This window comes from Rhamphochromis longiceps, linkage group LG15 (genome assembly GCF_057381845.1).
Source record: "Rhamphochromis longiceps isolate RC_006_pf linkage group LG15, R_longiceps_female_GT1.1, whole genome shotgun sequence".
Lineage (NCBI taxonomy): Eukaryota > Metazoa > Chordata > Actinopteri > Cichliformes > Cichlidae > Rhamphochromis > Rhamphochromis longiceps.
The window spans coordinates 12,157,826-12,172,928 of NC_140571.1; the positions used below are offsets into that span (position 1 = coordinate 12,157,826).

Consider the following 15,103-nt stretch of genomic DNA (forward strand, 5'->3'; position numbering starts at 1 on the left):
TAACCAAACGATCAAAAAGCGCAAAACATCAGGGTGAAAAATGAATTCCGGTACATAAGCGTATGTGTGAATGAAAGAGAGAGAAACAAAAAAACAACAAAAAAACAAAAAAAGCTGAGCAAACAGATGCAGTCCAGATGCAGAATTTCGCTGGGCTGGGTGTGTCAGACAGCGGCAAACCAAAACAAAGATGATAACTGAATGAGAAATGAGAGACGAGTGAGAGAGCGAGCTTGAATAGTGACGGCACCGGTTTGGACCCAACAGTCACTGTTTATGTGGGGTCATTAAATTTGCTTTTCCTTCCCCGGAGGTAACAGACACAGAGAAAGACAGCCCCCACCAGAGGGGTGGGTCTGATTAGGAAACCGAGAGGCCAGGAACGAGTGCCGGGTGATGAAACAGGATTTAAAAGAGTGAAGAGGAAGAGAGAAAGAGAAGGACTTGTTGGAGGAGAAAAGAAAAGTCAAAAAAATATAAGGACACAGACTAGAGCGGGGAAACATTGTCTTCAAGGGTCTTCAACTTCCTTCATCACTATGCAATGTTACAGAAGCAGCACTGTGATTAAATTGACTCTGACAGTCGTGCCGCAGGCGGTCTACAGATATAGCAGCAGATCAAGGCAAAGCAGAAGAAATTTGGAAGACAAATCAAAGACAAATGAGGTTATTAACATCCAGTTCAACGTGTAATGGAAGAATTAGTTTGTTAAATGTTGCCGCTTCATGCATACAGAACCAGAAGTGATCAGAACTTTACATACAGTCATCACAGGCATAATTGTCATGGTAATTTGAGGCTTTTAAATGATTTATTTGAACTGTTCTTTTTCCGAGGTGGAATGATTGTACAGCTTACATCTTTAATGATGTTAAAAACAAGTATCCAAAGCACAAGTTTGAATATAGTTTAGACCACAACTCTGTTTATTTGTGAGGTTATGGTGTTGTATCGCAGATTAAAAGATAAAAGATAAAATCCATTCAAAGATTCATGTCTTCTCTGTTTATATATTAAAGATGTAACTAATTATATCAGATTTCTTACACACTTGCTCCTGACACATGCCTTCAGCTGTCGAAAATGCTTGTGTGTACTTTAAAACTGTTTCCACATTTGCTTTTGACATCAACATGTTTCCTAAAATTATGTAGTTGGATGTATAATATTAAGATTTCCCACTTTGAGACGAAGAATGGTGCATTGTTCTCATTTTATGTCAACCGCCCCTTAGATGATGAGGATATTAGGACAGGCTTGCCGGTTTAAAAGAAAAATGAGACAGAAGTTGGAATGTGGCACTGAATTACATTGAATTTGATTACAGGTGTGCGTTTTTACCTCCAAGGCTTCATTAACGGCCTCGGTGCTCTCTGGCAGGTTTTCAGTAGCTTGGAGCTTCTCCTCCAGAGTGTTGAGCCAGCTCTGCTCCATGTCCAGGTATTGAAGCAGCTCCAGCCAACAAGACCAAACCTCCTACAGAGCACAGAGCAACACAAAAACTATTAAAAGGGAAATTCTTTATGTTACTATGAGGTGACCACACTCATGAGCATGCCCCTGTTCAGGCGCTTAAAGAACAATATAAAACATTTTAATGCTTATTTTCTTCTTTATAGCAAGACTAAACAGCCAAATTCTACGGACAAAGAGGAGGTTGTGACAAACAGGCTGCAGGCAAAAAGCAGACACAAGCATAAACACAGCTTTCTGACATGCCTGACCTTTACTCTGCAGTGTTTAATCAAAAAAGGAGCCCTTAAGTAGGACTTTACACTTACAGATTAGCTCTGAAAACAAGAATCACCATTTTCCCTTCAAGCTTCTTTTGGTCTTTGCACGAAAATTAACAAACGAGGGCCCAAGAAATGACACATTGCATAACCCGACATGTCATTCCTCTACTGAACTACGGGACTTCTGAGCTGATCGACAAAATCGTGCCACTCAAGCAGAAAACCATGAATTAACTTCATGTTAATGTGTCATAGCAGCTTTCACTTAAGCTTCAAGGTAATTTAAATGCAACACAATAGGGGGAAATGCCACTTTTTATAATTTACTTAGTTAAGTACAGGTTTCAAGCAATAAAAGCTCATAATAATGAGATTAATCAATATATTATGTGAGTAGAGCTCATTTATTACATTTTTATTCACCACCAACATATATTACATTAATAAATTGATTACATTACCTCCAGGGTGTGACACTTGCTGTTGAGGCGGTCACAGAGCTTGTGGTAGTTGGCTAGTACCCCCTCTAGCTCTGAGGTCAGTTCTTGCCTGCTGCCTCCACCTGTGGGTGATGTTCGGGACACCAGCAAGTTGATGCTGTCTTTCAGGATCTTCACTTTCACCTCTTTCTGTACAACATCCTCTTTAGCCCGCTGCGAGAGCCGAGGCCACCCAAGATGAGAGAGAGCAAGAGTTAGATTCAAACACAAAGAATTACTCAACACCGCTTTCTTTGACCGCCCTTCCAGTCCAACCTTCATCTCTTCCAGCGATGCCTCCAGCTCCTCTGGACTTTTGTATTCAAAATCCCTCATGAGAAACTCCTCGTCAACTTGGGCCATCCACTCCTGCATCTCTGCCAGGTCTTTCCTCAAATTCACATGCTTCTCCTGACTCTCTGCCACGCGCTCCTGATGGCTCAGCAACTGGAAGGAAAATGCATTTCATCAGGTTTGTAACGAGCTGGCATCACATTTTTAGAATTTTAGAAATTCTAATATTGCTTTGAAAATCGCATTTTAATTGATCTTTTAATGGTTTACATTCATGATTAAGCAATTATGCAATGATATATACAGTACAGCATATTAGTGAAATGAAGTGGACTTCATCTTCCTGTTACTTATGATGTACAAAACAAAAGGTACAGGACACAGGTGAGACCACATGTTATGAAACCTTAACATTAAAACATTAAGGTTAGTTGTGCATGCATAATTTGTTATTGTAATTTATAATGTAAAATTAGTGTTTTAACTTATTTAGCCTCTGTGTACTACTGATATGTGATTGTAACTTTATTATACAAATAGTTTGTGTGAAGACTGCAAACAAAATGCCCAAAACTAACAGTTAGCTGTGTTCAAGGTAATGATGCACTTTCCATGTCTCTGTTATCAGACAGGTTCCTACATGACTGTGAGAAACAAGCTCCTTACAGCTGAGCAGAGTTTGTATCCACACAAAGAGCATAAAGGAGCTGTTATTCTTCTGTTCTGTGCTGCTATGAAGACTGTTCGTGCTGTGCTGCTGGTTTGGTTTCAGCGTTCAGTTTATTTTTCCATGACATAAATCAGCCACTAAATAAATTATAAGCAATAAAACAAACTCACCTGTTTGCTGAGAGAAGTCCACCGAGCCTGGCACTCATCCAATTTGTCCTGCCCCCACCTGGCCAGTCCTGGTAGTGCAGCTGCCTGTACCGAATTCACATTCTCGCCCATATGCTTCAGTGAACCTTCCACCTGCTCCATCTCATTCACATGCTCCTGTTTATAGGAACATGAAAGGAAATCTTTTAAAAAATAAAAAGTTCATTCAAGCCAAGCCCCCCACAAAAAACCCTACTTCAGCATATTGTTCAAGTTGATTTCTGAGCAGTTTGTGCGTCATTACCACCAGTGTTTGTTTTTTGTTGCATTTTTCTCTCACCTTGCACTGATTCAGTTCTTCCCTTAGACTCTCTGTGTCACCCATCCCTGTGGCATCCCGAGACAACAGCTCCTGAACTGCATCTAGCCAACGTTCCACTTGCTCCAAACGAACCTGAATGCAGCACAAGAGCAAAACCACAGTGTAAACTACAGCCATAATTTAAGCAGAAACAGACTCTTTATTCTCCCTGACAGCTGCTCTACCTGATTGTCCTTCATGCTACCCAGAATGCACTGCAAAGTGCCAAGCTCCTCACGGGCCCGGGAGGACAGCTGACTCCATTTTTGTAGTTCTGCAGGGTCAGAGGCTTGCTGTGTTTGCTCAATATCCAGACACAGGACCTGACGTGAACACAAGTACAGAATTGAAATGACATTTCTGAGAAACAATCAATCAATCTTGGAATTCTTGGAAAACAAATTTGACCGCCTGGAGTGGAAAACATCTCTTAAACATTTTTGCATTTGTAAAAGAAACATTTAAAAAAACAACAACAACAACTTGAGATTATTCCAGAGTTTAACAAAAAACAAAAAGTTGAGTCTGACAGGAATTTAAAGACCAATATGATATTTGGCGATTTAAAAATCCAGTATATCAGCAAACATTTGTTCTTCTTTCAGGGTCACACAACGGAAAAATTTCCCTAAAAAAAATATTATCTGTATCTTTACTCAGATACAATTGCAGGCATAACAATGCAGTTTAAAAGTAACCTTGTTTTATTAGGTCATGGATTACTTGTTTACACTCTGCCCGACTCTGCAGGGATCATCTGGTTGTTGTGTTTGAGGCTCCAAACGCATATTGCCAACAGGGAAGTGGCAGCATCAATAAGATGGTTGAAGCGTGTTTCTGGTGTCTTTTCTTTAATTTAAAATTACCTGGCTCTTATAATGCAGTATGTCTGCAAATAACTAACACCGTACATCATATTGCGGTAAGTTATAAAGTCATTAGATATTGATCATATATTATACACCCTGCAAAATGTAGCTTCTTGAAAACAAATATAGGGGTTGTGGGCGGGTGGGTGCATGGGGGCCCATCCCTGGCGCAGGGTGCCGCCGGTGCGTCGAGCCGCCTGGGGGGCTCTTCAACTGGTGGGGGAGATTGTAACACCTTGCAGGAGCTTTCCTCTCCTCAGGAACTCTCTGCAGGAGGGGGAGATACAGGAGAGGTGGAGAAAGATCTCAGCCTGGGCGTCTATTGTCTCATGTAGTCTGGAAGATGAATGGATGGTGGGGTGGGTGCAGTTTTCTCTGTGGTGGGGTTGGGTGGACTGTCCCGGGCTCTGTGGGGCCGGGGGGCGCTGCTGCGCTGGGCCCCGGTCTGGATGGGCCTGGGCCCCCTTTCCCTGGCGGGTCGCGGAGTATGGGAGTGCCTACTGGGGTCAGCGGGGGAGCTGGCCCCAGGGAGGGGTCACCTGCCCCTCCCTTCCTTCCCTCCCCATCTCCAGCTGCCTCCCTCTTCCCGCTCCACCACAACCACCCACACATGCAGGGCCTTGGAGTAGGGGTATGTCACCAGGGTGCAGAGGAGGCTACCCCCCCCCCCGTCCCCTTCTGGCTGCCTCTGCCTCAATTTTATCCCACAACTTAGACATTCACATTACTCACACTCTCATTACACATACATATAGGATCTTGGGGGTGGGCACGATACACGGAGTCCAAATTACCATCAGGGTGTACACCTCACCCCTGGCGTCGTTGCCCACCCCTCAATACACGTAGACATTGAGGGCTAGCAGGAGGGACTATGCGCTTACCTGCTTCTCTCTGGCAGGTAGCTCCATGCCCTCCTGGGTTTTAATTGCACCTTAAAACACACATGCATCAACACTACAATGAGCGGGTGGAGGGAGGTTTGGAGTCTTCTCTCACCCCCGTTCTCTGCGGCTTGCTGGAGCGGGGGGGCTAGGAGGAGTTGGCCGTCCGACTGCGGCCTGGAGTGTGGGGCCTCCCTGCTGCTGCGGAGTCGGGGCGGTCTGCCTCTCCCCACCGCAGGGAAAAGGGTAACACCACCTGGGTCTGGGTGCAGTTCCCCCCCTCCAGGGGCAAGGGTACCTAGACCCGGTTCGTAGAGTACGCTTGGGGTGTGTGATTGTGTGTACAGCGTCTCTTTATGTCTGTCTCCACGTTGGTTGAGTGTGGAGTGAGTGCATATGAGAGCATGAGGGTGGGAATGGATGTTTGTATCTGTGTGTGCCTGTATGTCTGTGTCTATATGTCAGGTTGGGTATCAGACGCCACCTCTCTGGGGACATCTCAGGCCCTCCAAGGTTTGGAGGCCTATCTCCCCCCACCACCACTTCCCCTGCCAGTGGCGCACTCCCTCAGGTGTCGATGCGTTGGTGGTTCTTTGTGTCTGGGGGTGGGCGTCCGGGTACACACCGGCTCACTCCTTGGCGGCCGCTTATCGGGGCCTGGAGCCTGGGGCCTGGGGCTCGCTCGGGCCACTTCGGAGGTGGGGTGCCCCCGGCCTCTCGGCCTGGGGCTCGGTCACTCAGGCACAGCTGGCTGCCGGCGGAGCTCACGGGCGCGTCACTGCAACTCCCCCTGGCTTCTGCTCCGCGGCTGCTGAGTGAGCCCTCATCTGAGACTCTCCTCAGCTCTTACTGGGACAGTGGCGCGGCTGCCCCTCTGTTGGTCTTCCTTGGTCTCTTGTGTTCTGGGGGCCTCTGGATGTCTGGAGTTTTGATCTCCTCCATACCTGCTTCATACCCTGGAGGACGGGGCTGGGGCTCCCCCACACTCCCTAGCAGATCGTTACATGGAGAAACCTTTGGAATGCAAGCATGCTGATCCACACAGGTATGCACACAGGTGTACACATGGGTATTCACAGACGCGGACTACAGCTTTCTTGGCTGCTGCCTCAAAGCACATTGTGCGCTGTCTACCTTGCGTGCTGCACAATATCGTTTATTATTTAGTATCTACTGATATCTACTGCTAGCTAGTTTATTGTGATGGTGCCGTTTTTTTTTTTTATTATGTTGCTCTTTGTTGTTTGCTTTCTCTTCTGTTTTTTTTTCTCCATACAGGTGACCCAGGTGTTTTGTTTTTTTTTTGTTTGTTTTTTTTGTTTTTTTCTCTTTCTTCCCCCCCCCTTCTCACCGTCTCTTCTCCCCTTTGGTTTTCTTTCTCTCCCTCTCTTTCTTTCATTCTTTCTCCCTGTCCTATCACCCAGTCATGTCTGTCCCGTTTGTAGCAACTGAAAATAAAATTAATTCATAATTATAATAAAGGTCAATCAAATGGACCAATATGGCAAGGCCATGATGATCCACTTGGTAAAATAAATCCGCTTGGCATCTTTCTTGGCCTTAAGACAACAATTCTGATGGCTAAAGATCCAAACGGGACACAAAAAACAAAAAAAACAAAAAAACAAAAACAAATATAGGTATGATTGTAATTTGCATGTGTACTGAAGGCCTAACAAGCATGTGGTTTGTTCCTCATTAAATGTTCAACTCTTTAGTTAAATAGTGTGTAAATTAATTGAATTACTCATTATTCATAAACACTCCTAGCAATTCAATTCAATTTTAAGCCTCAAGGTGCTGCAAGTTAAAGACCATATAATAACACTGAAAAAAAAAAAAAAAAAACATCAATCAAATGACCCCTTATCAGCTAGCGCTTAGCGACCATGGGAAGGAAAAACTGCCTTTTAACAGAAAGAAACATCCTGTAGAGCCAGGTTCAGGGAGTGGCAGCCATCAGCTGGGGTTTGATAGGAGGAAAACAGGTTAAAACCAGCAGTAAACTAGTGAGGTTTAACTGTGGATCCAAAGCTTAAACACTGAAAAGTGCTGCTGTTAATTTTATGTCATCAACATAAAATATCTATATTACAAAAAACTGTGTGCTGTCATACATTAACACAGAGAGAAACCAGAGCCAATATGGTGATTATCACCTTGCCTCATTTGACTAAAGGGAACCTGAACTCGCACATGCTGCTATGGTATTGCATGTTGCGGTCAACAAACTGACTGACAGGTTCAGCGGCTCCACACTGAGCTGTTAGGAGCTCCGCGCTGCATGCACGGGCATGCTGCCCAGAATGCGCGTAGTCCCCGCCCCCCTCCCCGGCACCGTGCCCTATCTGCCATGATAACAGGAGCGCAGACGGAGCCACATTCCACTGAAGGATGGAGGAGGAGACCAGCACACACAGCAACACACAAAGCACAACAATGCACAGATAACAAATCTACACACCCTTCCCTCTTACACAAAGGTTTAATACAGTGCAGAGGGAAGTGACTGGCTGATACAAGGATCTGTTATTCTTTCAGAGGAAAAGAGGACAGCAAAAACTGAGATAATGTACGTACAAGGACACAGAAACAACCAAAGTGAATGATGAGAATAAATTACTTGGGTCAAAGGGCACATATGACAGCAGCTAAACTTTTCAGCAGGCTCAAAATAACATTTAACATTTATATATTTATATAGTTTCATTGTGCTTTAGAATACAAGCCACATTTAACCACACATTAATAAACCCCTTTATTCTATACGATTTAAGCACTTTATCTGACTCGCTGTGGGAGGAAACTGGAGAACCCAGAGGAAACCCACTTAAGCACATGATCGAACCAGGATCTTTCTTGCTGAGAAGAGACTGTGCTAACCGCTGCAACACCGTGTTGCACAAAAAGCAAACCTAAAGTGCTAACGAGTACCTCAGATCATCAAAAATACTAACTATCCAACTAATTAATGCAGCTATATCCTCCTCAGTCGAATTCACATTTTTGTCCTAGCTGTCTGCTTGTCAGTTAGCAGAATATCTGTATTTAAACTCATCTGGAGGTATTCAAACTCACCTGTGCCCGCTCCACTGCCTCTTGTGTTGTAGGCATGTCAACCATCCCGTTCCTCAGAGTGGCCAGTCTGGCTTCTAGACCCTCCACCACAGACTGTACCAGCTGCGTGGCTTCCAGATTAGCCAGGGCTGAAATAAGGCAAAGAAGAGAAGCTGTTTTTAGAAAATAACAGAGAAGAAAAGACAGGAAAAACTGTGAAATATAACTTTAGCATTCAGGCTTAAGCATCAAGCTTCTGCCACAAGGGGGTAGTGAGCAAGTTTGGGATTCTCCCTCTTTACAGTTGGAGATGCTTGTGTTTTCCATACACTAAGAGGTTCCCAAACATTGCACTGTGTGTTAAACTATTTCCAAAATAGCAAATCCAAACCTCCAAAAGGTTCACAAGTGACCAATTTATTTTAATTAGTTCAATTACCTTTCATTTTACTCTTATTCCTCTGCACATTTTTCTATACTTCCACTCCTGTCTTCCTTCCCCTGTGTCCCCTTCTCTGTTAACTACCAGGTGATTTAATGCTTACGTAATCTGGCTATGTTCATATACACAAGGAGCAAACCTGGAGTGTAAGTGTGGGGTGGGGGTGGTGATAGAGAGGGCCCCAGCAAGAATCAAACCGCCCTCAGGCAGAAACAAAAAGGTTTTCCTTGGATCCCATCCAAACCCTCAGTGTCATAAAAGCCCTAGAGGTACAGCAAAACAGGCATGCAAACACAACACCCACCCACATCCCCCTACAGTCAGCAGAGCATTCAAGCCTCCCTTTACGGATATTTTTTGGCCAGGATCAGCACACGTAAATTCCAGAGGTAAAACGGTGACTTATTTTCAGAACTCGTCCAGGTCCAAGTCAGGTCCTCAGGTAGAGACGGAGCTGGCACAGAGGTACGATCTTACGCACGATCGCTCACGTACACACTCGCATCTCCGTGAGCTTTTGGAGGCCATATAAGGGCATCATCTATTACTTGTGGCTGGCCAAGGATTCGTATAAAAGCTCATGTCAAATTTACACAGCCCGTGTGGAACAGGGCTCTGCTGATCGTAACCATTACTCATTCAGTCTCCCATAAACCTGAAAGCTTTGCACCACAAGCAACGAGAGAGATAAAGGCATTTGTTTTAAGGGCGGTTTAAATCTCTGCCCTGCAGGTCTCAGGAATAAGAGGATATCTGAAAGCTCTCAGGTCACTGGAAAAGCAGGTGGACCTGCTCAGAGTTTCGGACTTCATTTCTACTGTATTGATTTACGAAATTATTTCAATGCACTTAAGCAGTACCTTCATTGACTTCCTTTTCTCTGCTCTGCAGCTTCTGCAGGGTGGAGGCATGATGTGCAGAAACCACCACCATGTTGTCTTTTAGAGAAGGCAGGGCTCCCATTGACCCTGCCTCTGCAGACAGCTGCTCCAGTCGTGGACTGAAGGCGGTGACCTGAGCGATTCGAGACTGACAAGCACAAAAGAAAACAAAAGTGTTCAGTGCTTGAAATGAGGAGTGATCACATGACCACACTTCATTCAATTAGCTTTCAGACTTCTCATGTTTGTTGAAGAGAATTAGAAACATTTACATTTGATTCTTTATTGTGCAATTACATACATTTATCTAAAATAATTACAAAACATCTTACTCACACTGCTGCAGTGAGTTAGCTGACTGGTCTGGAATTTACCAGATGGAGTCATTGTTTCCAGTGACAGGCAAGTAAGTTAAGCTCAAATTATGACACACTGGAGGGAGGTTTCATGTGTCTTACTCTACTCTACAAGCTTTTGAATGCATTTCAACTTGATTTACTGCATCCCTGCTGTGGCCTCGTGGTTTCTGATCAGTGATTTTAATGGTGATTTATCTTTGCTGTAAAAATTGTAATACTTGTAAAGAAACTGCAGTTGAATGAGAGGAATTTAACAAGTGACGTTTAGGGTTAAAGTCACACAAAGGACATTGAAGTGTCTGCGAGTGAGACGGTAAATCTTACCTGGCATTCCCCCTTCAGGTTTCCGAGCTCCATCTTGTTGCACTTTTCTACAGGCGCGGTCGAGTCCAGCCACTGGTCCTGTTCCTGCAAGACCCGGTCCAAGCCTGCAAGTTCATTAGAAACCGCTCTCAGCCGGGTCTGCGTGAGAACCCGCTCACGGGCTGCCTGCAGCTCCCTCGCACAGACATCCCACTCAGTCTGGAGCTGCTCTATGTTTGCCCTCACCAGATCCACACTCACAGCCTCTATAGATAGAAACAAAGACACCGGCTCACATCAAATGCACTTAACAGTTAACTGATTTTAAGCCTTTGAATGTTTGAATGTGTCACAGCTTTTGTTCTAGATTTTATGTGGGAGCTCCTAGCAAGTAATAATTGTAATAACACCAGAGGATAAAATAGTGGAGAGAAGGCAAAATAGATGAAAAAGCAACTGATGGAATAAAACTGTTTAATGGAAATTTTGACGTTTAAAAAAAAAAAAAAAAAAAAAAAAAAAAAAGTCGGCTCCAACTTAGCCACGCCGCCACCTCCCACTGCCTCCAGAGCAGTGTAAACACGTAAAAACCCTGAGTGCCTCTTCATTTCATTGAGTGGTTATATGAAATCAGCAACCCTGCAGACTGACAGGGTTTTATTACTCAAACTCCAAATACACAAACACATGTTTAGAGTTCTGGCATTTAAAAATAAATAACAATAAAAATACGTAGGCTCGTAAATACCCAGAAAATACCAGACCGCTGCAGAAAAGTGGTAAAATCTTATGAGGAAAACACAGTTTAACAAGGAGATGGAAGATTGTTGTTTGAGCTGCCTTAAGGCAATAAATAGAAGTCAAGATCTTTACACACTTTAGAAGAACATACGTGACAAAACTTGGATGATTTGTTTTTAATAATTTGGTGGTTTATACAGAAAGAGGAACCTTTACTCTATGTTTCATACCTCTCTCTAGCTGGTCCATCAGGGCTCTTCCCCCCTGGATCATCTGACTCACTGTGGCTTCTTTTGCTTTAAGTTCTGCTTCCAAATCCTAAAGTGGTTGTTTAACACATATTAAAGTTTATGCCTACAAAATATATTTTGTTAAATTGAAGTTGAAATTATGTTAAATGTCTGCAGGTCTACCTTTAGATTCTCCTGAAGGTCTGGAGTATCAGGTGTAGTCTCAGGATGTGTGGTGGCCAGTGCCTGAGTGGACATCTTCCACGTTTTTATCCAGCTCAAAAGCTCAGAAATTTTGTTTTCAAACCTGCAGAACACAAAAGACATGCACACTATGTACACACTGCTCTGTGTGTGTGTGTGTGTGTGTGTGTGTGTGTGTGTGTGGGGTAGGGTAGAGAGATTTATTCTGTCTGTTTATGGCCCCATTCTTACATTCTTATGACTTCTGCATCCGTCTCCATCAGACGTTTCTTTGGGGGAGCAGGTGGGGCCAGGTCCTGATCGTCAATTGAAGTGACCGAATCCACGGCAACTGTATCCACAACGACCTGTTCTTCCACCTGAGTCATCCCAGCATCCGTCACAGCTTCCATTAGCTGTGAGGAGTGAGTTAAAGTATTAGTGAAAAAGAAAGGAAGATAAATCAATCTAAGCTAAGAAAAAGAAATAAAAGTACACTACCAGTCAAAAGTTTGGACAAACCTTCTCATTTATGTTTTTTCTTTATATTTACTACTTTCTACATTGTAGATACATAATGAAGATGTCAAATATATGAAGCAAAATATAAGGAATAATGTAGCAAAGAAAAAAAAAGATGAAAAAGACTAAATATGTCTTATAGTTTAGATTCCTGAAAGCAGCCACCCTTTGCTTTGTTGACAGCGCTGCAAACCCTTGGCTTTCTCTCACTCAGCTTCATGTTGCAGTCACCTGAAATGGTTTTTACTTCACTTGGTTTTCATTGCCTAACTTCATCCGAGTCACCAGCCTCAGAAATCGCAAGTTAACAGCACCTCAGATTAGAGCCCAGATAAATGCCACACAGTTCCAAGTCGAAGACAAATCTCTACATCAACTGTTTAGAGGAGACTGTGCCAATCAGGCCTTTATGGTCAAATAGCTGCTAAGAAGACAGCACTAAGGATAGCAACAAGCAGAAGAGATGTATTTGTTCCAAAAAAACACAAGGAATGGGCATTAGACCAGTGGAAATCTGTACATTGGTCTGATGAGTCCAAATTTGAGATCTTTAGTTCCACCCGCTGTGTCATTGTGTGACACAGAAAAGGTAAACAGACGGTCTCTACATGCATGGAGGATGGGGTGGGGAGTGCTTTGCAGGTAACATTGTCAGGGATTGATTCAAAACTGAAGCAGCGAAACGAACCAGCATGGATACCAGAGCATCCTGCAGCAATATGCCATCCCATCCGGTTTCAGGACAATAACCCCCAAACACACCTCCAGCCTGTGTAAGGGCTATTTGACCAAGAAGAAGAGTGATGGATTGCTGCGCCAGATGGCCTCCACAGTCACCTGACTTAAACCCAATCGAGATGGTTTGGGATGAGATGGAGCACAGAGTAAAGGCAAAAGGTCCAACAAGTGCTCAGCATCTCTGGGAACTCCTTCAAGACTGTTGCAAAACCATTTTAGATGACGACCTCGTGAAGCTCATCGAGAAAATGCCAAGAGTGCGCAAAGTTGTAATCAAAGCAAAGGGTGGCTGTTTTGAAAAATCTAAAATCTAAAACATGTTTTTTTAGTTACTTCACACTTTTTTTGTTTACTACATAATTCTATGTGTGTTCATTCATAGTTTTGATGCCTTCGGTGAGAATCTACAATGTAAATAGTCAAGAAAATAAAGAAAAAATATTCAATGAGAAGGTAGGAACAAACCTTTGACTGGTAGTGTATACAAAGCATTTTTTTTAAATAAAGATGCTTGCAATGCCGAGCAGTTGGGCAGTGTGGACAGTTTTGAAAGACACTGCTTTCATTTTTATTTTTAACCATGTTTTGATCTAATCTTAGACTCTGTTGTGGCTTAACCTCATTTGTAAAGTTTCAAACTAACGCAAATGAAGGCAACTGCACTTGAGACCATGACCTTGATGACTGAGAACCTACACAGACAACAAGCATGAGTTTTACTTCAATCAAGAGGTCCATCATTAGCACATTAACACATATTATATATGATGACTCCCTTGCAAAAATGGTGAAACAGTAAATGCTCATACATTTGAAGCATTAACCATGTGAGAATCATGTTTTACCACCTGAGATAGAGTCACACACCTGAAACGAGCAGTCTTCTAACTTCTGTACCAAGCTGTCCCATCGCTGTGTCAGCTCCTCTGTGTCTGCCTCGATCTTCGCTCCTGCCTCAGGACTTCGCAGCAGCTGAATCACATCCTGTCCTGCATCAGACAGCTTGTCCAGAGCCCTCCTTTTCTTTTCCATGTCTTCCTTTAAAATCTATAAGAGCGGAAGACAAAAAAATTAAGTAAATACATAAAGATGGAAAGGTCATTCATTACAGTGAAAGCTGTACTGACATTTACAACGCCAGAAATTCAAATTTGCAACATATTTTTCCAGAGTAAATGCCAACAACCAAAACAAACAGGCGTAATACTTACAGCTAACTGGCGCACGTTCATATTGATTTCAGCGGAGTCTTTAAAGTTGCTCGTCTTTACTTCATTCAAGGCCTCCTCTTTTTCAACCAACCATATACTAAACAAGCTCTGCAGAGAAGTAAAAAATGTATTGTAATTACACACAGAGACTCGTGCCTGGGTTAATCTGTTTTTATTTTAAAAAGTCTGATGCTTTTCATCCCAAGTGGAGACACAAGTGATTCATTTTTTAAATCATCTCAATACAGTTTAATTTTTCTCTCCTGAAGTAGTTTGTTATAGATGTGCATTTAAACAGGAGGGAAGAAAAACCTGTGCAAGATATGAATGTACTGCATAAGGACATAAATATGTTACCTGGTCTGATAGAAGCTGTTGCCAAACCATAAAGACTTCCTGCAACTTGTGCCACCTTTCCTCAGTCCAGCGGCACACGGCTCCCCAACGTTCACCCAAAGACTGAATTCAAGATGAACAAAAAATGAATGAAAGCAGTAGCTCATTAATGACAAAGCATTTTATACTCAAGTGCATCCACATAAGGAAGCAATTAAAAGATACTGAACACAAATTCGTATGTTCTGAACATAATGGAAGAAAACTATTTGATAAATGACAAATTGCTGGCCAATCAGCTTCAAAGCCTGAAAACTTACTTGTAATTGCTCCTCCAGGGCAGCAGTGGCACTCTCACCGCTATTCTCATCCACCACAACCACCATGTGTGTTAAAGAATTGACCTTTACTTGCTCCGCCTCCAAGTCATTCTGGAGTTCCTGTGCAGGAACACAAACGACGAATTCAGTCATATGTTGCAATTAACTAAGCAGGCAGAGAAGCTACTCAGCCTTATCGTGACTCATGAAAGATTACAATCAAACGGGAAGGAGTGATCACAAGACCAGCCTGTTTTAGAGCAAGAGCTGCATGCATGCACTGGCACTTTTTTGGCATTTTACTTGACACTGTCAACAATGAAGCATTTACCCAT

General features: G+C 43.2%; 1 protein-coding gene across 5 annotated transcripts in view; it reads right to left on the reverse strand.

Moving 5' to 3' along the window:
• The window catches only part of utrn (utrophin), a 196,681-nt gene that overhangs the window by 148,624 nt on the left and 32,954 nt on the right, over positions 1-15,103 (reverse strand). For all 5 annotated transcript variants that reach the window (XM_085383072.1, XM_085383073.1, XM_085383075.1 and 2 more), the window contains 16 exons: positions 14,769-14,888; positions 14,470-14,571; positions 14,113-14,220; positions 13,769-13,948; positions 11,894-12,057; positions 11,642-11,765; positions 11,459-11,546; positions 10,509-10,753; positions 9,805-9,973; positions 8,524-8,651; positions 3,878-4,015; positions 3,672-3,785; positions 3,353-3,508; positions 2,495-2,665; positions 2,201-2,392; positions 1,345-1,479 (listed from right to left, as the gene is read on the reverse strand). In XM_085383072.1, the coding sequence (XP_085239198.1) occupies positions 1,345-1,479; positions 2,201-2,392; positions 2,495-2,665; positions 3,353-3,508; positions 3,672-3,785; positions 3,878-4,015; positions 8,524-8,651; positions 9,805-9,973; positions 10,509-10,753; positions 11,459-11,546; positions 11,642-11,765; positions 11,894-12,057; positions 13,769-13,948; positions 14,113-14,220; positions 14,470-14,571; positions 14,769-14,888 (2,334 nt within the window). The remainder of the gene's footprint in view (positions 1-1,344; positions 1,480-2,200; positions 2,393-2,494; positions 2,666-3,352; positions 3,509-3,671; positions 3,786-3,877; positions 4,016-8,523; positions 8,652-9,804; positions 9,974-10,508; positions 10,754-11,458; positions 11,547-11,641; positions 11,766-11,893; positions 12,058-13,768; positions 13,949-14,112; positions 14,221-14,469; positions 14,572-14,768; positions 14,889-15,103) is intronic.